Consider the following 22,316-nt stretch of genomic DNA (forward strand, 5'->3'; position numbering starts at 1 on the left):
CAGGTCTAATACATGGGCCATAATCCTAAGGCCAGAGGCTGGCAAGCAGGCCCCTCCAAGTGCCAGTGGTGAGGTTACTTTCACCACAAAGTAAAACATACATGTGTTATGAAGAGGAAAAAAAAGAATATTGCTCTGACATGACATGATTGTGTCTTCTACATTTAGGTATGATTGGGACAAGGCCTAGTCTATAGTCTTTTCACTGAAGATGTTGTACATTTAAAATACAAGTCATATGAATAAAAGGCTGGCTTATTAGGGAAATGAATTTCACAAACACAATGAAACAAAACAAAATATTCTAAAGAGAGAATTTTTTGTGGTGAACACAAAAACACATTGCAAAATTAGGGCATTACCAGACCAAAAAACAAAAAACAAATACACATTGTTAATAGACTATTAAAAAATGAAACTATTAAGATTGCTTTGTTCATGTATCTCATTTCAAACAAGTGAAAGATTAGGATCTGCTAACAAATATCAGCCACATCATGATCTTTGCAGATACTGAAGATCGGAGGCAAATAAGTAACTTTTAAATGCAGTTTTATTTTTGTTTGCATTATTTTAATGTATTATTTCTAATACCATTTCCAAGTGATCAGACATCATTTCAGTCACAGTTCTTATTTAAAGAAACAACAATATAACTAGACAAGGCAAAGTGCAACTCAAATATAAAATAATAATAATAATAAAGACATTAATATGTGTTAAAGGATGGGAAGTTGTCTCCTAAAGTTTAGCAACAAACGTTAACAGATTTTGTGACTTTCCTGCCACTTTCGTCAAGACAAAATTAAGCTATGGAAAATGGTTAATAGCACATGCTCTAGCATTTAAATCTCTCCTACTCCTACTACAGGCACCCAGTCCACTTCAGTTCATTGAAGTGGTTAGGGTACAGTGTCCCTATTGCACTTAGTGCTGAAATGACATTGCAGTTTGAGAGAAACTGCGATGTTTACATTGCAGCACTAAGTCTGCCTCCAGTGGCTCTCTACTAGTCAGACACTGGAGACAATTCCTAGATCCAAACGGACCTTTGCCATGCATGCGCATTAAGGCACGCTCATTGCAGGACATCGTGGGAGGTGGGACATCAGCCCTGAGGAAAGGTAAGTAAATAAAGGGTTCTAAACCATTTATTCACCAACGCCACTGGCGGTCCAGGGGGCTGGGGTGGGGGCAACGGGGCAATTGCCCCCCCCCCCAGGGCTCTCCCCTGCTGGATAATGCAGGTCTGGCACTATCCAAGAACCAACCCTGCAATTTGCCTTTAACGACTGGAGGAGAGATCAGTGATCTCCCTCCACGCTCCGCAGGCACCGTGCTGGCAGCAGGCAGGGGAGGGAGAGAGGACCTGGGAGCTCAGCCTGCAATTCCTCCGGTTCCTTCTCTCGCGAGCACAGAGCATTGCCGCAGTTACCATGGCAACGCTCCAGATCTCGCGAGAGTGAACTCTAGCCCTGGAGCTGTGGGCTAGAGTTCACTCTCACCACTGGGACCACCAGGGATTGAGAAATGTCCCCCCACCTCCCTCAGTAAAGGTAAGAAGGGAGGGGGGACATAAATGTATTTTTCTTTTAAAAAATTATAAAAAAGCCCCCCTAACCTCCTCACCACACACACACATACACTGCACCCCCACACACATCGCCCCCATACACACATGCACTGCCCACCCATACACACATACACTGCCCACCCATACACACATACACACATTGCCCTCCACACATACACAACCCCCATACACACATTGCCCCCCCCACACACACACTGCCCCCATACACACATTGCCCCACACACCCTACACATTGACACACTACACCCTCCACACACACACACTGAACCTCACATATTGCACCACTCACACACCATTGCTACTATGCCCTACTACAGCTCCATATCTCAGCAGATCCCAGGTAAGTTGTCAAACTGTTCTTTAATGATTGGTAGATGACCAGGTCTTATGTAGTGTTCCTGGCATGCAGTGGTATGCAGGTTATGGGGCTTTGTTTCCACAGAACGGTTAGAGTGCCGATGCTGACCCCTGTTCAATGCCAATAGTGCCTTCAATGGGGACTTGAGTGACAGAACTGGACCATGGAACAATGAAAGAAGGTTGCTTGGTCTGATGAATCACATTATCTTTTAGATCAGATGGATGGCTGGATGCATGTCCACCATTTACCTGGGGAAGAGATGGCAGCAGGATGTATCATGGGAAGAAGGCAGGCTAATATAGGCAGTGTTATGCCCTGGGAAACCTTGGGTCCTGGAATTAATTTGGCTTTTACTTTGACACATACAACCTACCTAGAGATTGTTGCAGACCATGCACTCCCCTTCATGCAAATGATTTTCACTGATGGCAGTGACCTCTTTTAGAAGGATAATGCACCCTGCCACACTGAAAACATTGTTCAGAGTTCAATGTGTTGCCTTGACCTCCAAATTCTCAAGATCTCAATCCTATTGAGCATCTGTGGGATGTGCTGGAACAGTTAATCTAATGCACGGAGGCCTCACCTTGCAACGTGCAGGACTTAAAGGATCTGCTGCTAATGTCTCGGTGCCAAATACCATAGGACACATTCAGAGGTCCTGTGGAGTCCATGACTCGATGCGTCAGAGCTATTTTGGCATCACGAGTGGGAACAACACGATATAAGGCATGTGGTTTCAATGTTGTGGCTGATCAGTGTATATAGCCACAAAATCATTAGTGAGGCTGGCACCAATATTTAAAGAATTAGATTGGCTCACTGAATGCATTCCAATGCATCTCAAAAGTGTTTAATGGGCTTAGGTTTAGGACCATTGCCAAGTCATGTTCTTCCATGGTTCTGTATGGAATTCACTTTTTTCACAGGGGCACTGCTATGTTGAAACAGGAAAAAAGGCAATCATCACTGAAGAAAAAGTGGAAGCAATTAATTTTCTAAAGTATTATTTTAAATTGTAGTTTTCAAGGACCACTCTAGTGCCAGGAAAACATACTCGTTTTCCTGGCACTATAGCACCCTCAGGGACCCCCTCCAGTCCCGGCTCTGGAAAGGGGAAAAGGGGTAAAACGTACCTTTTTCCAGCGCTGGGCGGGGAGATCTCTGCCTCCGATCCTCCTCCGTTCCGCCCCGTCGGCTGAATGCGCACGCGCGGCAAGAGCTGCGCGCGCATTCAGCCGGTCGCATAGGAAAGCATTTACAATGCTTTCCTATGGACGCTTGCGTGCTCTCACTGTGATTTTCACAGTGAGAATCACGCAAGCGCCTCTAGCGGCTGTCAATGAGACAGCCACTAGAGGATTTGGGGGAAGGCTTAACCCATTAATAAACATAGCAGTTTCTCTGAAACTGCTATGTTTATAAAAAAATGGGTTAACCCTAACTGGACCTGGCACCCAGACCACTTCATTAAGCTGAAGTGGTCTGGGTGCCTAGAGTGGTCCTTTAAGAGGTCAGGCAGATAGTATTTGTTTGAAACTTACCAAACCCTGAATTGTGCATTGAAGTGTCTGATGGCAAAGAAACAGAAATCTGGCATTAACTGAACATGCTGAGAGAAACCACACTCCCATCACTCTCAGCCAGCCACTAATGCTGGGATCAAGAGTGTGATTGCTGACAGCACCTCTATCACTCTCAGTCAACTAGCCCAGTACTGTAGATTATCCACTGTCTCCCTTCCCTGTCTTCAGATGAGCTCCACATGCGGGCACTCACCGAGATGTGGCATCTAATTTTTTCCGGTAGCTGAACCCAGTGTGCGGTGATTGGGAGAGGTGAGTAAGTTAACTGTAAAACTGGTAAATTACAAGACCAATATCGATTATTGGAAACAGGCTGTATATTGAGTCAGATACTGTATCAATTCAATTATCTCCAGGCAGAAAAAACACCCATTTAAAAAAAACTCCAAAAGTACCCCAAAAACACATGATATCCCCCAATTGTTACATCCCCTGATAGCCCTGATTTGGGTGACCAACATATCCAAAAATCACCCAGATCAGTTCAGGGGTTCAAGAATTCTATGGAAGTCATATTTTGACCAACCACACTCATGGTGTCACGTCCATATCTAGGCAGTTAGGACCCACCGTAATTGGAGTACTTTGGCACAGTGGTGGGCTGCATACATTTTGGCCATTTATGTATGTCTAAATCTCCAATGTTTATTACACATATTAGTACTAAGTTATGTCTCCTCTTGTTTTGCCTTGTATCTCTTGTCTTGTTTTATTTTGTCTTCCCAGTTCATGTACAGGCTTGTCCCCACCATGCCTTGTTCTGGTTTCCCTCATGTCTTGTGTACATGTTCTGGACTCTGCTTTCTGTCCTTCTCTGGTTCTGGGTTCTCCTAGTCTTGTCTTGTTATCTTGTTTGGTGCCTGTTCTAGTCTTGCCTTGTTTCTAGCACTGGATACATATCTGCTGCAGAGCCTCCCTATCCAGATCCTGGGCGGTCTACATATTGTTGCCTAGCTCCTGGGATCCGCAGAAGCTGCATCAGGGCCCAGGTATGTGGCTGGAAAAAGCTCTGGTGTTCAACACCACAGGGTGTGTGGTTACCCCACACCAGGCCTTGATTGTTCATTTCCACGAGGTTGACTCCCATCATCATCGGGCACACAGGGGTCCCGGTCTCCGTACCGTCACCCGTGACACATGGTCCCATGCCCAAAACAGTTCCAGAGAATCAGGCTGTGTGGCCGGTCTACTTCGGGGATTCGAAGTACAGTTCGAAATACCGAACTTAGCCGTTTGTGGATAAAGTCAGTGTATGTCTCTTGTTCGTGAGTTTCTTTTTACCGAACGCCGTTCTAGTCATGTTCGAATAGCCGAACATCCATGGAAGGTAAAGCTTAGCGGTGTTTGCGCAGTCAAGTGTCTGATTTGAGTTCCATGCACTCAACGACCAAACACCGGAGGATGCGTTCGACTAAACAAGAAGGCCACCGCCACGTGTTCAAATTGTTCCTGTTAGAAGTCCAAGAGGCACAACCAGAGTCTTTAACCCAAAGTTCATTACAGGGGACATAGTCACAGGGCAGGAGGCTAGCAAACAGGCCCCTCCAAAAACTAGTGGCGAGGTCACTTTCGTACATAGTACTCGATTATTCTGTACTCTGTTCTGGTTTACTCTCTGGGCTGTTCTACATATTTAGGCACTGCATTATGCCTACTGTTTTTAATGCCCAATAAAATGCTGATATCTTTTCTGTTCTTAGTCTTTATTAGGACTAACCGCAGTTCTGCGTGTTAGGATCATATATTATCCTGACACCAATGAAAAGTTGTTTAGCTGAAGCAGTTTGGAGCTTTCTATTGAGTGGCACAGATAACAGATATTATATATGTGTGCCACAAGCTTCAGCAATCTGCAGCCAGTTCCAAAAGGACAGCACATATTAGTGCCCCTAGCAAGCTAAAACATACACAAACTGACTAGTTGGAAAGGACAATTTCTATGGCTGTGCAACTTTTTAAATCCATAGGCTATGGACCAATTTGTCATTTTTTGTATTTGAAGATTGCGTGATTTATGATTTATGCCTTATTTAACAACTCTGTCTGTGTGTGTGTTGCAGAAATAGATGTATCCACCAAATAGGAAGGATGCCCTCATATTTTTCAACATGTTGTGCAGATAGTCCACAAATGCAGAATCAGATGGTAGGCAAGGAACAATTGGTTTAAATTCTTGGAAGTTATTGGCCTTCTGGAGTTTTATTTCAATGTCTCTGAAAAGACTGGCTTTAGACCAAATGTTGTCATAGAACAGTATGAGCCAAGAAATCTTTTTGAATGCAATACCAAGAAGATGAAAAAGAAGGAAAAACATCAACCTATTTACATTTTCAATGTGTTCCTGATATTATAGAAAAGATATATGCTGCATACCAAATTAAATTAAGAAGCGAGATCCTCAACATTTCACCTGGAGTGAAGATTTTGCTGCAAAATTCAACGACTTCCTAGTTTACCATGAGAAATAAAAGAAAGAGCTGTAACACCAAACTTTAATGACATTTTATTTCCCCATTAAATGTACACTATAGACACAATAACCATTTCATCTCATTGAACTTGGTACAGTGACTGGAGGCCCTAAAGAATGGTGGTCAGTGGCTGCCCACAGCCTGGTCCCCGCTGGAAGAATGGCTTTGGCAAAGATAACACTTCCTTAGTCATTCCAATTCACACCAGCAATGGAAGCCTGCAGGAGATCATCAGTTCTCATAGAGAAGCACTGGAACGCAAACCAACCAGCAAGAGTATTCTTCCAGCTCAGAGGGTTAAACTCTGTCTGTTTATAAAAGCGCTGATTTCTCTTTGAAGTGTTTGGAATGTCTCTTTGAACAAGTGGACCTTGCAAGACGTGGGAAAATAAAACAAACCCTTAACTGGTTGAAACATTGCCAGGGCCACTTTTTTATATTAGATGGGGTACAGAAACAAAGAGAGGAAAATGCAAAAACGGTTTACAATAAAGGGTTAGTACATCGATAGCTTTGGAAAATTAAATTTCCTGAGTAATGATGCCTCATTTTTTAATTGTGTTAACTTGTCGTGTAACAAAAGCATGTTGTAGCTAGTAGCTATGCCTATCCTGATAGACTATTAAAAAGTAACATTAGACTATGCAATAACTTAGGCACGCAGTAAATAAGTAGTATGTGAGGTCATAGCAGATAAAACAACGTGTGGTATCAGTAGGGTACATGCTAACATTCCTTGTTCTGTGTTGTTAAACTTTTTAGTTTCACCGTAATACCTTGGTGAATAGTGTTTGAAATTCTAAGCATAAATTGTGCCATCATTTCCACATTGGCAGGTATCGCTAAACAGGTTGTGGACTATAATGACTTAATATTTGGTATCGTTGCGTTGATGCATTATAGTGTGTGAGGCCAAGTTTAAAGCGCTGGGGCTGATTATTACTTGTCGGCATCAAAGTGTGTGTCATAGAAGAGGGTGCAACACAGGGACAGTCTGAGGGTATCCATTAGGCTAACTTATAAACAGTGATATCCTGGCAGAGTTGACAGTACTAGGCTGTCTAATCATTAGTGGTACGGCAAGTTTAATACAGTCAGCGTAAGTTCTTAATAGGTACTTAGCCTGCGCCAGCCGCCGCTAAAATATTGTCCCTCAGAGAGGCGTTGCTCAGGCCTGCCTGTCTGTGTCGGCTGATCAGTGGGTGGTTGAGGCCTGTGGGTAGTCTGTAATCTCATGTTAGTAGAAAAAAAAAAAAAAAAAAAGTAATTTTGTGAACCCGTTTGAGCTTCATGTAGCAGAATATTTATGCCAGTGAGCAGCGTGGTGAGTTTAACTGTAAGTGATAGTCCAGTAAGGAGAGTCCATGAGGGCTACGTCCCCAGTTGCCCTCGGTTGAGAGTGTTGTTGGTGGGACTGCCAGTTCCAGGGGCTAGTTCAGCCTATACCTCTGCTTGGTGGGACCGCAGCGCGGACTGGTAGAGTGGGAAGTGTGGGTGCTGTGTCGTCGCTTGTGGTAGGCCCCTGTGTCGTCACGGCTTTCTTGCCGGGCTGTATCGTGGTCTCCCGAGGGTGGATCGGGATGACCCCCACCGGTCCATAGGGGGGGGGAATGAGGATCTGGTCTCCGCTTGTCAGCCGCCAGTGCCAGCGGGGGAGCGGCCGTCTCCCTCACGCCGGCCATGTGTGTAGGCCTCACGGGAAACTCAGGTGCAGTAAGCCGGAATCGTAGCTTGTGTGGCATCGTTGTGTGCCCCTGGGTTCCGCCTGTCATCTGGAGGTCTTTTTGGACCGATCAGATCCCGTTTTGGCTGTCTGAATCCGTTGATTTATTGCCGCAGAGCAGGAGCTGTACGAGTTTGCATCCTCTGCTCTCAGCGGTCAGGCCCTGCCCCCCCCAGGGCCTTTTTTTTAGATGGGATAACACATCTCTTGTAATATATTTACTCTGTCCCTGATTTTCCAACAGCCTCCCAAAAAATTTTATAAGATGTCCTTATATTCTAACCAAACATAGGCCCCACAAATAATGAATACTTAATTATACCAAATCCAATTGCACTGTAACAATAATTACCACTGAATGTGAAGTAACACCTAACCAAACACATAGAAAAACAAAATACTGTATAAAACGTGGAAAGTTATCGATTAGGTAAAGTCACTGAAGGACGAAATGCACCTTACAATAATTATGTGTTAACCTGCAGCTGTTGCTGGCTATATTTCCCATTCAGGTGAATGAAAAAAATAGAATAAATAATAGAAAACAAAATGTGCAGCTGAAGTTTTGACAGCTATAAGCCTTATGTAATATGTCCCCAGGATTAGGTCTTATAATGTCTTGCTGACAAGCTACAGTTTCTCTATTTCTCAATTTCTCATAATGCCATTAGCAGAAGCATTAGTAAGAGACTGATTCACTAATCTGAGAATTGTGGAGGACTGAAAAATGGAGTTGCATATTTTAGAAATTGAAAACAATCATCCAGCTCAGCAATTTTCTATCTCTGCTGATTTGGCTTACAAATTCCTTCATAAATTGCCCATAAGAGGCCAAAAACAAATGGTGTGGTGTGCAACAATTACCTGTTTTTTTTTGGAGTTAACCGGGGTGTTGGTGACAACTAGGAGACTCACTATACTTTTTGTGCTTTTATAAATTTGCCATATTTGACAATCACTTTGAATTGTCAAAAATTTGCAATTTGGAGTCCAAAGACTGTACTCTTCATGTACTTCATCTAACACTTTTGAAAACAAAATGCTGCTTTATCACGGTGCTATTGAGCAATGTCAGCTATACTAAATGTAACATAAATAAACCACGAAGCAGGTACTACAATATAGCGCTTTTGATGTACAACTGAAATGGCATTAGCAACAAATTATTTACACAAAAATGCAAAAGTGAATTTAATTGTATTAATGCAATCCTGGAAATATCTATTGGACCTGACCCCTGGTTTGACCTCCTAAATGGCTGCTCTGGGAGATTCATCCTTTCCCCTCTTTCTATAAATCAATTGGTATTGTATTGTATGTGCATTGGCAAGTATTGGCTTCTTTCAGCATATACAGAACAAGAGTTCAATGTTACTCATAAAACATTATTGAAGTGTCCTGAGTGACTGATTAGTTCTTGGAAACTACTGCAAATGCAGCAACTTTAGAAGTGAGTATATATTTTTTTATTTTGAATTAGATTGGCTGTTTTGCCTATGTAATTACTTATGCCACTCATTAAACAAACACTGTATCAGTTTTATCCTTAATTCCCTTTTCAATGAACATGAGACATGCAATTTTGTTTATCAAACCAATCATCCACCTTTGCTTGAGCTTGCTTACCTTTCGAAGTCCTACAGTTTGTAGGCTGTGTCTGTGCATGCAGTGTATGCAGCTTATTATTATTATTATTATTATAATTTATATAGCGCCAACAGATTCCGTAGCGCTTTATCATTACTTTGCATTTATTTGCACTATGCAAGCATCTTATCACTGAAGTACTTACAGTACTCATAGCGCCAACAGATTCCGAAGCGCTTATCATTACTTTGCATTTATTTGCACTATGCAAGCATCTTATCACTGAAGTACTTACAGAGGAACAATTTAAATTATATTATCTTGTTGCCTGTCACTTCCATATAGCATTGGTCTGCTGCTATTTCTTAATGGTAACTTCTCAATGATCAATTTTAATCAGATCCTGGGGCCATAAGCTTACAAGCGCTACGGAATCTGTTGGCGCTATATAAATGGCAATAATAATAATAATAATACAAACATGTAAGTATAAAATGAAGGAATGAAAAAACCCTACACACGTATTAAATACCCTACATCTATTTAACTTTATGTATTAACAGATTCAAGTCAATGTTGTTATTAAAGATGTATAGAAATAATTCTTGTCTATCAAAAACCACAGCTCTCTGAGAAGCTCAGATGCATTATGTATGTAGCAATATATTAAAATGGCACTGTCATGGCCGGATCCGTTTTTTTTTTTTTTTTTTAAACCCCCTTCCTGACTGTAATACATCTAATAGCCCTGCTGGTCGCCCCCAAATGCCCCTAAGCCCCCCATATTACCTATATTTAATGTTTATTTTCTGACAGGACCTAGGTCCTGGGCGCCGCCATCTTTGTGTCGGTAGATCAAGTCCCTGTCGGACATGTCATCTGCTCACACTAGATAGCTCTATGTAATTCCCGTGCATGCCAGTTTTGCATTTAGACGGGAATTTCAACTATTCATTCATTCATTCATTCGTCAGACCCCCCATCTATTAACTAGCCCCCCATCTATTTAAAAAGCCCCCCTATCTATCTATTAACTAGCGGAGGGGACATAGTGTCCCCCCGAGCCCCCATCCGTGCCCCGGGGGAATGACGAGGGTCCTGTTGTCCCATGGGCGGCGGGTGGGGGCCCAACATAAAAATAGGGGGGTAACCTATTGTCCCCCCACCCATGAGTGGCGGGTGGGGGCCCTAAATGACAAGGGGGTGGGCCTATTGCCCCCTGGCCTCCATCAATGGGCGACGGGTGGGGGCCCTACATTAAAATAGGGGGGGACCTATTGTCGTCGTGCCCGGCCACCACCCATGGGCGGCGGGCGGGGGCCCTAAATGGCAATGGGGGGAGGACCTAATGACCTCCCCTTGGCCCCCACCCATGAGCGGCGGGTGGAGGCCCTAAGATGAAAAGGGGAGGGACTTATTGTCCCGTCCCTCTAACCCCAACCATGAGTGGCGGGTGGGGGCCCTACATGAAAATAGGGGGGGGGCCTATGAGTGGTGGGTGGGGGCTCAAAAAATAAATACATTTCTACCTACCCCTTCACCCTAAAAATAGTGAAGGGGGGACAATAAAACTAAATCCCTGTAAATAAAAATAAATACTTACCATTTGAAGTCTTCTTTTTTCTAAAATCTTCTTTTTTTCAGCCCTAAAAAGGCCAAATTAAAAACCATAAAGCCCAAAAATATCTTGACGCTAAAAAAAAAAATCCATATTTACCCAGCGAGGGCACCGCGCAGACTGAGCTCCGCAGGGCTTATAAAGCCTTCCCACGACCTGCAATTTGACTCAAAGGGGTCTGATTGGTTGGCTTAAGCCAACCAATAAGAGTGATCTGATAGGTAAATAGTGAGCCTTACCTGATTGGCTCACTATTTGCCTATCAGAGCACTCTTATTGGTTGGCTTGGAGTCCAACCAATCAGAGTGCTCTGAGTAATTTTACACAGCGTGGGAAAGTTCCCACACCGTGTAAAATTACTCAGAACACTCTGATTGGTTGGATTCCAAGCCAACCAATCAGAGTGTTGGTATGAGTCAAATTACACAGCGTGGGAAAATTCCAATCAGAGCACTCTGAGTCAAATTGTAGGGCACGGGAAGGCATCGGATGGGGGTCGGGGGGAGGACAATAGGTCCTTCCCCATTGCCATTTAGGTTCCCCACCCGCTGTTCATGTGTGGGGGCCGGGGGGAGGATGGGACAATAGGTCCCCTTCCCCTCTTTTATGTTAGGGCCCCCAGCTGCCGCTCATGGGTGTGGGCCAGGGGGAGACACTAAGTCCCCCATTTAGTTTAGTGGCCCCCACTCGCAGTGCACAAGTGGGGGCTCGGGGATGAAACTATGCCCCCCGTTATTTGTTATAGGTGCCCCACTAAGGGACACTTTATTAGAGGCATGAGGGGGTCTTTTTTACAACAGTGAGCAGCCACTGTTGTATGACAGGACGCTGGGGAATAGTTAAAGGAAGCATCGCGAGATCAGGTGAGAATTGTGAGAAAATTCCTTTGACCTTGAGAAGTAGGTCAAAGCTGCTGTAGGAATCCTCCATAAGACAAAGTAGTCCCTACTTTGTTTTAATTTTTTAAAGAAAACTAGAGCAGATATGCAAAAAAGAAGAACAGATCTTGAGAGAGGGAGAGAAGAGGAAGCTATTGGGGAAAGGCAACTTTGGGATGACAGTGCTACTTTAACATCAGAAAGGAAAGGTTCTGAAGCCAGCCAATGAATGACCGAACACATGTATATACACTTTGAAGTTTGTGTCTACCTTACAAACAAACACAAGGGTATAGTAACATGGCACTGGTGTTGGAATGAGAAAGGACATATTTACATGCAACCCCAAGTACACAGTGACCTTTGTATGTAACAACCCAAACATAGGTCTCGATTGAATATTGTTGGATAAGGTTTTCAAATAATTTCAGATTTTTAGATAAACATTTAAAATTCTTTAAAGAGACACTATAGTCACCAAAACAACTACAGATAACGTAGTTGTTCTGGTGAGTATAGTCAGTACCTGCAGGCTTTTTGTTGTAAAAACGGTCTTTTCAGGGAAAAGGCAGTATTTACATTACAGCCTAGGGACACCTCCAGTGGCCACTCCTCAGATGGCCACTGGAGGTGCTTCCTGGGGCAGTGCTGCACTGTGCAGCACTGACGTTCAGCATATCCACACTCTGCATGGAGACACTGAAGTTTTCCTCATAGAGATTCAATGCATCTCTAAGAGGAAATGCTGATTGGCCAGCGTGGCATTTGTTTACGTCCTTTGCTCTGCCTCCTTGCCAACCTCAGCCAATCTAATGCTATCCTATGAAAGTATTGTGATTGGCTGAGATCATCACTTCTGATGATATCGGCCAAGGAGGTGGTTCGGGGGCGCAGCCAGCACTGTCAGCCTGGAAACAGGGTAAGATTTTACTATATTTCATAGGGCAAGGAGGGATAGATAGTGATTTTAACACTATAGGGTTAGAAATACAGGTTTTAAATGTGTGTTTTTTTTTTTTTTAAAACATGAAATCATTTGAAAAGCTTATCCTACAATATTAAATTGATGCCATAATCAGCCATAGTTAAAGTATATATTTCTAAGAATAAATGCAAATATGCAACCATTCAGGACAGCAACTGCTTAAACATGTAGAGTGCTGTTTGTGGATCAATGAGTTGTATGCTAACTATGATCATTAAACACAGTACATTTCTAGCCCTTGAGGACTGCTGATTGCATCTCTGATCTATGTAAAATCTCATCAGTCAGTTTAAATCCCTCTGTAGAGATGTTTTGAATTCTTTACTGTACATAAATTTGTGTCAACAGCAAACATTGATACCGAGATTTTAACGCCATCAGCAAAACTATTTTAAAAGTAGGTGTACCAAAGTTATAACTGCATCAATTTCATTATTGCATTAACATACTTTTGTATATATTTTTAGAAAAAAAAAAAAACACAACCAAAAAGAGAAAAATATTGACTATATGGATCAGCTGCAACAACTTATTATACATATACCTGAGTCACTGTGATTTGTCATAAATTCAAAGTGAGTTTTAAATATTTAACTATATAGTGGAATTTAAGAAAATTCAGGTAAAAACCACAAACAAACAGAGTATATCAGAACTCTGAGAACAAGCAAAGGCTCAGAGAAACCTCAATAGCTTGCCCTTCCGTTGGTCCCTGCTCAGATCTCAAAAATAAACCAATAGCTAGCTGCTAGAGGGCAGGCTATTGCCAACACTGTGTCTATTGTTTGCTTAGCGTGTTAAGGGATCTTTAGCCACATACTAACCTTAGTGAGCTGTTCCAGGAGTCTTTGGTTTTGTTCAGACAGTTCCTGTACAGCAGAGGATTTCTCCCGATCGGCTTCTCTAAGGTGGACCTGCTGCTTTTCCAATTCTTCCTGCAGTTGTTTGACATCGCTCTCCAGTTCAGACACTCGCCCTTCCCATTCACCTTCACGATTTTCAAATCTTCGTTTCAATTCATGTTTTTCTTGTTCCAGATGCTGGTAAATCCATAAAAAAATTAAAATGTTTATGCAACTTAGCTCTGTAACTCCCCCCAAATAACTGCCACTCTATCTTCTACTAACAGATATATATATGTCATGGGGGGGAAAAAGTACACCCTCTTTGAATTCTATGGTTTTAAATATCAGGACATAATAACAAACACTTGTTCCTTAGAAAGTTAGGTAAATGCAGTCTCAGATGAACAACACATAACAATACACCATGTCATGATTTATTTAACAAAAATAAAGTCAAAATTGGGAAGCCATGTGTGAAAAACTAAGTACACCATTACTGCCTCCATATGAATTAAGAGGCCTAGTAGTTCAAATACCCTTGATTAATTGATCATCAGCAAGTGTGGTCACCTTTATAAAAGTCAAAGTTTTAGGAGTTTGCTGGTCTGGAGCATTCAGGTGTGTGTTAACACAATGCAAGGAGGAAATACATCAGCAATGATCTTAGATAAGCAATTGTTGCTGTCCATCAAACTGAGAAGGGTTATAAGGTCATTTCCAAAAAATTAAAGCCCATCCTCCTACAGTGATAAAGATTAATCAAAAGTGGAAAACATTCAAGACAGATAGCAATCTTCCCAGCAGTGGACATCCAAGCAAATTCAACCCACAGTCAGACCGGGCAATGCTCACAGAAATTGCAAAAAAGTCTCAGTTAGCATCGCAAATGAAAGTTCGTGACAGGGTTGAACTAGACTGACTGAATGCCCTGACCATAAAATAATGGTATAAAACTTAACCTTTATTGGATATGTATTAAGAGAAAAAGAGTAAATATGTAGTAAAAGAGTACTTAGGTCAGTTAGTGGATCACTAAATTTTTTATGTATACATAAAAACAATAATGACATTAGAAAAACTCCAAGCTTGAGCCCAAGCAACAAAATCATATTTAATGCTTGGTCTGGAAGCAATTTGTGGTTCTGAATCACCAAGTGATACTGACTTGGAAACGATCGTTCACAAAGGAATTGTAATAGTGAGTAATGCTCAACCAATCATGACAGGGTTGCCAGGAGAAAGCCTCTTCTCTATCAACAAAACATGGCAGCACAGCTTAGGTTTGCAAAGTTGCATCTTAACAAACAATAAGACTTCAGGAATAATGTGCTTTGGACAGACGAAACCAAAATGTAGATGTTTGGCCATAATGCTCAGTGCCATGTTTGGTGAAAACCAAACACAGCATATCAGCACAAACACCAATACCAACTGTCAAGCACGGTGGTGGAGGGGTGATGATTTGGGCTTGTTTTGCATCCAAAGGATCTGGGAATTTTGCAGTCATTGAGTCGACTATAAACTCCTCTAGAAAATATTCTAGAGTCAAATGTGAGGCCATCGGTCCAACAGCTAAAACTTGGCCTAAATTGTGTCACGAAATAGGATAATGATCCCAAACACACGGCAAATCTACAACAGAATGGCTGAAAAATAAAAGAATCAAGGTGTTGCAATGGCTCAAAGTCCATACCTCAACCCGATTGAAATGCTCAATGTTTAAGCTTACACATCAAAGCGCAGATATAACTGTGTTAGTGAAAGTTTATTATTTATTATATGCTTTACAATTCTGGAAGTAGCATGTAGAATTCTAAATAGGTAACCTGTATACCAAGCATGTCAAACTCGTGTCCCGTGGGTCGCATGCGGCCCACAATAAATATCTTTGCGTCTCAGCGAGCTGCAATTTGACATGTTAAGGCAGAGTAGGTACCCACATTGCAGGTGCCTGCTCTGCTAAAATTTACCCGTCCAGGAGAAGAGGTCGCTGGCGGCAGTGAGGGAGTTCAGTCTGTTCTTCCTGTTCCCTCAAGCGTGCCCTCTGTAGTGATGCCGAGTGCAGGAATGTGATGTCATTCCTGCCCGGCATTATTAAACTGCACGCGTGAGGGAGCAGTGAGGAGCCCGAGGTAGAGAGCAATAAATAAAATGATTTGTGAGCGTGTGCAAGAATGTGTAAATGTGTGTGTCTGTCAGTGTGTGTGTGTGTGTGTGTTTGTCTGTCAGTGTGTGTGTGTGTGTGTTGTCTGCCAGTGAGTGTGTCTGTCTGTCTGTCAGTGAGTGTGTGTGTCTGTCAGTGAGATTGTCTGTGAGTGTGTGTGTCTGTCAGTGAGCGTGTGTGTGTCAGTGAGCGCGTGTCTGTCAGTAAGCATGTGTGTTGGTCAGTGTTGCCATGGCCGCAACTGGACAGTGGAGGACCTGTAGGTGCACAGAGGCACGCAAGACCACGTAACATTCAGACGTGACGTCAACGTGCCCCACCTCCACAGGGTTTTAAGGAGTAATGGGAGGATCCGATTTGGTACAGGGTGCGGACATCACCATTGGGGGTATACCAGAGGCTGGACTCTGGAGTCGCATACTGGCAGCGGCAATGTGAGTGGAGTCTGCTTGTTGGCTAATTGTTTTCTTTTTAAACAGGGGCTGAGGTTTAGTAAAGGGGGGTGCAGGAATTTAGTACAGAGAGGGCACTGGGATTTAGTACAGAGAGGGGACTAGGGTTTAGTAGAGGGGGGGGGGCTGGGGTTTAGTAGAGGATGGTGCTGGGGTTTAGAAGAGGAGGAAGCTGTTTTTTCTTTTATATATATATATATACACTTTTCAAAATAAACCTATATTTCTATGAAAATTCAAGTTTTTTTTTTTTTTGCCTATCTATGAGGATAGTTGTTATACTTGTATTAAGTAAATAGAATGCCATAAAAACTAAATATGTTTATCTGGTTAATAGCCTTTTAAAAATGGACAAATCATATTTTTACTACAGAAAACACTCTAAATAAGTTTATTTCAACAGGATCTCTCCAATTACCTCCCCTTTACATCCTTTACAAGTAATACTGCTTTGTCTAATAACACTCCTAGTGTTTTCTATCTAACTAGATAACAATAGAGCCAATATTTTTTCTAAAAAAATTTTTTTGTTGCAAATTATAATATGGCATGTGTACTGCACTACTGAGAATTTAATATGGTATACTAGAATATAACCACATATTCTGTTTTAGTGGTATTGATTTACATGTTTATCTGTCTGTCTGGCTGTCTAGAAAAATGCAGGATTACTAATTAGGAGCCTGGTATGATCAACATTTTCTTATATTATGTTCCTATTTTAACTCTGTGTAAAGTGGATGTTTTCCAAATTGCCTATTTTATCCTAAGTTGTGCAAGCTGTCATCCTGACACAACTCACTGTTTAGAACAAAAACAAGATTAGAAATTCAATTATATGGCTCTTCATTTTGAGTAACATTGCAGTAAATATAAAATGTGTTATGAGAAAAAACTGTTAACAGTGGCTATTTGTTCCTTGTATATTTAGACAAACCCCACATTGTACCACTCATTGGCACAAACTCACTGCATAGCTGCCCCACATAGTTAGGTTCATGAATGCTTTCAGTAGTTGGCATTCCTGCTTTTACAGAAGATTACCAAACATATATTTTATTTAAGATGGGATACTCGAGGTTTCACATGGATCTCACTATGTGAAACATCCTGTTGCAAATTCAAAGTTGTATGATTTGCCTACTCATGAATACTTTAGGTGTAAAAATGCATGAATCAATTTAAAAATGAACTCCCTTTTTAATTAATTTGCCAAAATTGTTAGAATGTTTTTGAGAGTGTGATACTCTCCTGTATGCTCATGCACGAGAGAGAGAGAGAGAGGGAGAGGGAGAGAGAGAGAGAGATGGAGAGGGAGAGGGAGAGGGAGAGGGAGAGGGAGAGGGAGAGGGAGAGGGAGAGGGAGAGAGAGAGAGAGAGTGAGAGTGAGAGTGTGTGTGATACGAGTTTGAAGAATCCACTGAAAATCATTGTCAACACTGTTATCCAAAAACAAATTATACAAAACTTTGACTAGGTGGTACATTCATCCTGACATATTACACAGTAAAATTCCCTTTCATTTCGACTATCTGAATTGAATTTTTTTAAATGTCTTAATGTGCATTCTGGCAATTTCTGGTTTTGTGAATAACACTGTGCAGTGCAAATTCAAAAATATTTGTTTAGTAGTTTTTAAGTAAAAGTAGGAAATGTTATTGTATTCCAATAAATATATCACATTGAATATGACATAAAACTGAAAATAATATTTGAGAACGTAAAATAATCTTTGGGGTGACCACACAGTTTTTTTATTTTTTAGAAAATAATACTCTATATAGCTATCACTCTTAAATGTGAAAGTTTTTAGAAAGTAATCTAATCTAATTGAAAGTATATTTTGTATAGTTACAATTACAGGTTGCAAATGTTTTGTGATGGATCAATTTGAAAAATTTAAAGGAACACTTCAGACACCATAAACACTACAGTGTGCTAGGAGTGAAGTGGTCTCCCTCCACAAAGTAAGTAGTCAAAATTCTGCAAATGGCTTGACGTCTTACCTGGGGTTCCAGAGTGGCTCTTCCAGCCTTCGCTCAGTCTTCAGCAGAGTTGGAAGAGTTTAAAGCAGGGATAGCTCATTGGCTAAGAGAGCTCTCTGAGCTAAGCCAGAGCTCGATAAATTTGCTTTGAATCTAGGAGCCAGCTAAAAAGGTCAGGAGACAGTTTTGAATTTTTTTAAACCAGCAAGCTTTATTTTCAACTACAAAAATACAATTCTTAAAGGGACACTATAGTCATCAGAACCACTACAGCTTACTGTAGTGGTTCTGGCGTCTATAGACTGTCCTTGCAGGCCTTTCAGTATAAGCAGTTTACTTTGCTTTAGCATTCACTCTGACAGCCACTGGAGGTGCTTCCTAGTCCAGTGCTGCACAGTGTGCAGCACCTACGTTTAGCGTTTCCATGCATTGCTTGGAGATGCTGAATGTTCCCCACAGAAATACATTGATTCAAATTCATCTCAATGAGGAGATGCTGATTGGTGCAACTTGATTGGCACATGCCCAATAGCATCACAGGATTGGCCAAGATCATCAAGATGGATTATATCAGCCATAGTGGCGTGCCAGCCATGGTGACACCGGCACTGCATGGGAAAAAAGGTGAAAAGGTGAGTAAAAACACCTTTCCCATGCAATCGGAGGGGGCTGGTCACCTAAAAAGACACATTCACTGCCAGACACACACCCGCTGACAGACACACTCTGTCTCAGATACACTTACAAATTGTTTTAATTCAAATTACGACCACTCAGACTCCCTACTTTTTGGACAGCTGGAGTGGGTTCTTTTACTGTGATCCAATTTGGCGGCTGTCATCTTCCTCCTCTTCTCACACTGCTCCCTTGAGCGCCGTTTAGTGATGCCGAGGCCAGAGTGACGTCATATGCCCATCATCACAACAGAGGGCACAAGGGAACAGAGCAAGAAAAGCAGGAAAATGGCAGCTTCCTCGCTTCCCGCCTCCATTGCTCACAGCTGCCCCCCTGGGGGGGCGGGCGCAAAAAGGAGCCAAGGCTGACAAACACTCAGGCGCCAGGACAAAATTCCTAGTCGCCATGGTGATCTGGGATTTCTCAAGCACTGAGCTAAACCATGCACTGCCAGACAGCGAGTATCTGGCTGTAGTGGACGTAGGCTCTGGCAGACCCCAAGTAAGAAGTCAAACCTTTCTAAAATGGGGGGAAGGAGTGCAGCCCGGTCACTATACCTACTACAGGTCACTGTATTGGTTATGGTGCTTGGAATATTCCATTCAGTCCTGTAGCCAAACCATTGCAGTATATTAATGGAATTTGTTTTAAGATATAAAATATGATGCTCCTAGTCCCATAATGTACAGTGTGATACTTTTTTGCCACCATATTTGTAATATCCTTAATCATATATGAATTATTTTTCCATTTCTTCTATCTTAGGAAGAAGACAAGACTATTATACATTCATTGCAAGTCCTGTCTTGCATAGGAAAAAGAGACTACATTACAAACATCAAAGTCTTTGAAAGCCTGCAGACCTAAATTACAGTAATTCATATAGACAAAAGCATGCACAAAAGACCTCTGAAAGATGTTTTCTCTGCTAGCAAAATGAATATTTCCATGTATGTAATATAAATATGGTGCAGATGTTAAGGCAAGATACTGCACTGTAAAATAAAACAACTACATGAGTATTGACACAATCAGGGCATATTATGCTTACATAGACCTATTTATTATTTATCACAGACTGAATAGTGAGGTGTGACAACTACAAAATTTAGACAAAAACTGTTGAGTTGGAAAAATTTTTTTTATATCAGCAGGTATCTGATGTTTTTATTTTCCAAATCAGGAATTATAGGACCTAAATTTTTGTCGGTTGTAAAAATATTACTCATTCACTGTTTAGTGAAAAATCTCAAAAAAGGGTCATTTAGATGGGTAGACAAGATTCTTATCGGGTTCTCTTCAATATTCAAGAAGACTAGAAGGGCCTGCATAGCCACAGGCTTGGGTGAAAACAGGCGTGGGTGATACATTAGATGTCAACCTATCTGTATTACAGTTAGTTAAAACCCCAGATCAGGGTAGACAACCTCCAGATGTCATTGACTAGATCTCACATAATGCTGGCAAAGCACTAGGGAAAATATAGCCACATCTGGAGTGCAAAAGGGTACCTACCCCTGGCTGAGATCAATGAGACCTGCCTGTCTATCAGACTGCTAACAGGAATTATCAATGAAGTATAAACCTTACAATCAGTCTGCTACAGGAGGGGTATCAATGGGGTATGTGCCTCTCTATCAGTCTGCTACAGCACAAGTATTAGTGTGGTATGTGTCTATCTATCAGTATGTTACACTAGGGGTATCAGTGTGGTATGTGACTGTCTATCAGTATGTAACACTAGAGGTATCAGTGTGGTATATGTCTGTCTATCAGTATGTTACACTGTCAGTGTGGTATGTGTCTATCAGAATGTTACACTAGGGGTATCAGTGGCTATGTGTGTCTATCAGTATGTTGCACTATGGGTAGCAGTGGCTATGTGTGTCTATCAGTATCTTACACCAGGGGTAGCAGTGGCTATGTGTGTCTATCAGTATGTTACACTAGGGGTCGCAGGGGCTATGTGTGTCTATCAGTATGTTACACTAGGGGTAGCAGTGGCTATGTGTGTCTATCAGTATGTTGCACTGTCATTGTGGTATGTGTCTATCAGTATGTTACACTAGGGGTAGCAGTGGCTATGTGTGTCTATCAGTATGTTACACTAGGGCAGGGGTAGGCAACCTTCGGCTCTACAGATGTTGTGGACTACATCTCCCTTGATGCTTTGCCAGCAATATGGCTGTAAAAGCATTATGGGAGATGTAGTCCAAAACATCTGTAGAGACGAAGATGGCCTACCCCTGCACTAGGGGTAGCAGTGGCTATGTGTGTCTATCAGTATGTTGCACTGTCATTGTGGTATGTGTCTATCAGTATGTTACACTAGGGGTAGCATTGGCTATGTGTGTCTATCTGTATGTTACACTAGGGGTAGCAGTGGCTATGTGTGTCTATCAGGATGTTGCACTAGGGGTAGCAGTGGCTATGTGTGTCTATCAGTATGTTACACTAGGGGTAGCAGTGGCTATGTGTGTCTATCAGTATGTTACACTAGGGGTAGCAGTGGCTATGTGTGTCTATCAGTATGTTACACTGTCAGTGTGGTATGTGTCTATCAGTATGTTACACTATGCAGGTATTAGACTGCACATGGTTTGTCAGCCCCTTTTCCACAATCAATCACTCTGTATTAGACAGTAAGCATGCAGGCAAATAAAAGATCAGCAGCCTCTGGCCGTCCAGCTGCATGAGGCCACAACTCCCACGCTGGCTCAGCATGCTAGGAGTAGTATCCCAGAGCAGCTGATGGCAGAGGTTGCAGCAGACTCACCTCCAGTTTGTCGGTCAGCTCCCGCTGCATGTCCTCGTATTGCCGGCTCATGTCCTGGTTTCTCTCCAGCAGGGCTTTCCCCAGCCTGGCCGCCAGCACCAGGTCCTTCTCCTTCTTCCTGATGACTGACAGCAACCCGGGTTCCACCCCGGGGCCCTCGCCCTCCCCGGGGTCCTCCCCGGCCTCGGTGGCCAGCAGCACCAGCTCCTCCTCCAGCTCCAGCTCCCCCCGGTGTGCCCGCGGTGCCCGCTCCGGGGAGGCTTCAGGCCGGCTGCTGTCTGACAGGAAGCTGATGGGGAGCTCCATGGAGCGCTGTCCGGAGCCGGTGGTGCTGAAGCTGGGAGCCTCGGACACTCGGGGCCGCCCGCCTGGCCCCCAGGAGCCACAGCCGGAGTGATGGACGGAGCCGCTCCCGGAGAGGCCGTGTCCGGCGGGCGTTAGGACACCCCACGGGGGAGCCAGACCCCCATTAATGGAGTGCGACCTCCGCACTGGGTGTGAGAGAATGGGGAACCGGGGGGCTGTGTGAGAGAATGGGGGGCTGTGTGAGAGAATGGGGGGCTGTGTGAGAGAATGGGGGGCTAGATGAGGTAATGGGGGGCTAGGTGAGGTAATG

General features: G+C 42.7%; 1 protein-coding gene across 3 annotated transcripts in view; it reads right to left on the minus strand.

Annotated features, from left to right (window-relative positions):
• Positions 1–22,316, minus strand: part of BICDL1 (BICD family like cargo adaptor 1) — a 98,674-nt gene extending 76,358 nt beyond the window's left edge. For all 3 annotated transcript variants that reach the window (XR_010090877.1, XM_063454599.1, XM_063454598.1), the window contains exons 1-2: positions 21,701–22,316; positions 13,628–13,843 (exon numbers count right to left, since the gene is read on the minus strand). Coding sequence is in view for 2 of the 3 variants with exons in the window: in XM_063454599.1 (XP_063310669.1) it covers positions 13,628–13,843; positions 21,701–22,006 (522 nt within the window). In the remaining variant the exon portion in view is untranslated. The remainder of the gene's footprint in view (positions 1–13,627; positions 13,844–21,700) is intronic.

Source organism: Pelobates fuscus, chromosome 5, assembly GCF_036172605.1.
Source record: "Pelobates fuscus isolate aPelFus1 chromosome 5, aPelFus1.pri, whole genome shotgun sequence".
Classification (NCBI taxonomy): Eukaryota; Metazoa; Chordata; class Amphibia; order Anura; family Pelobatidae; genus Pelobates; species Pelobates fuscus.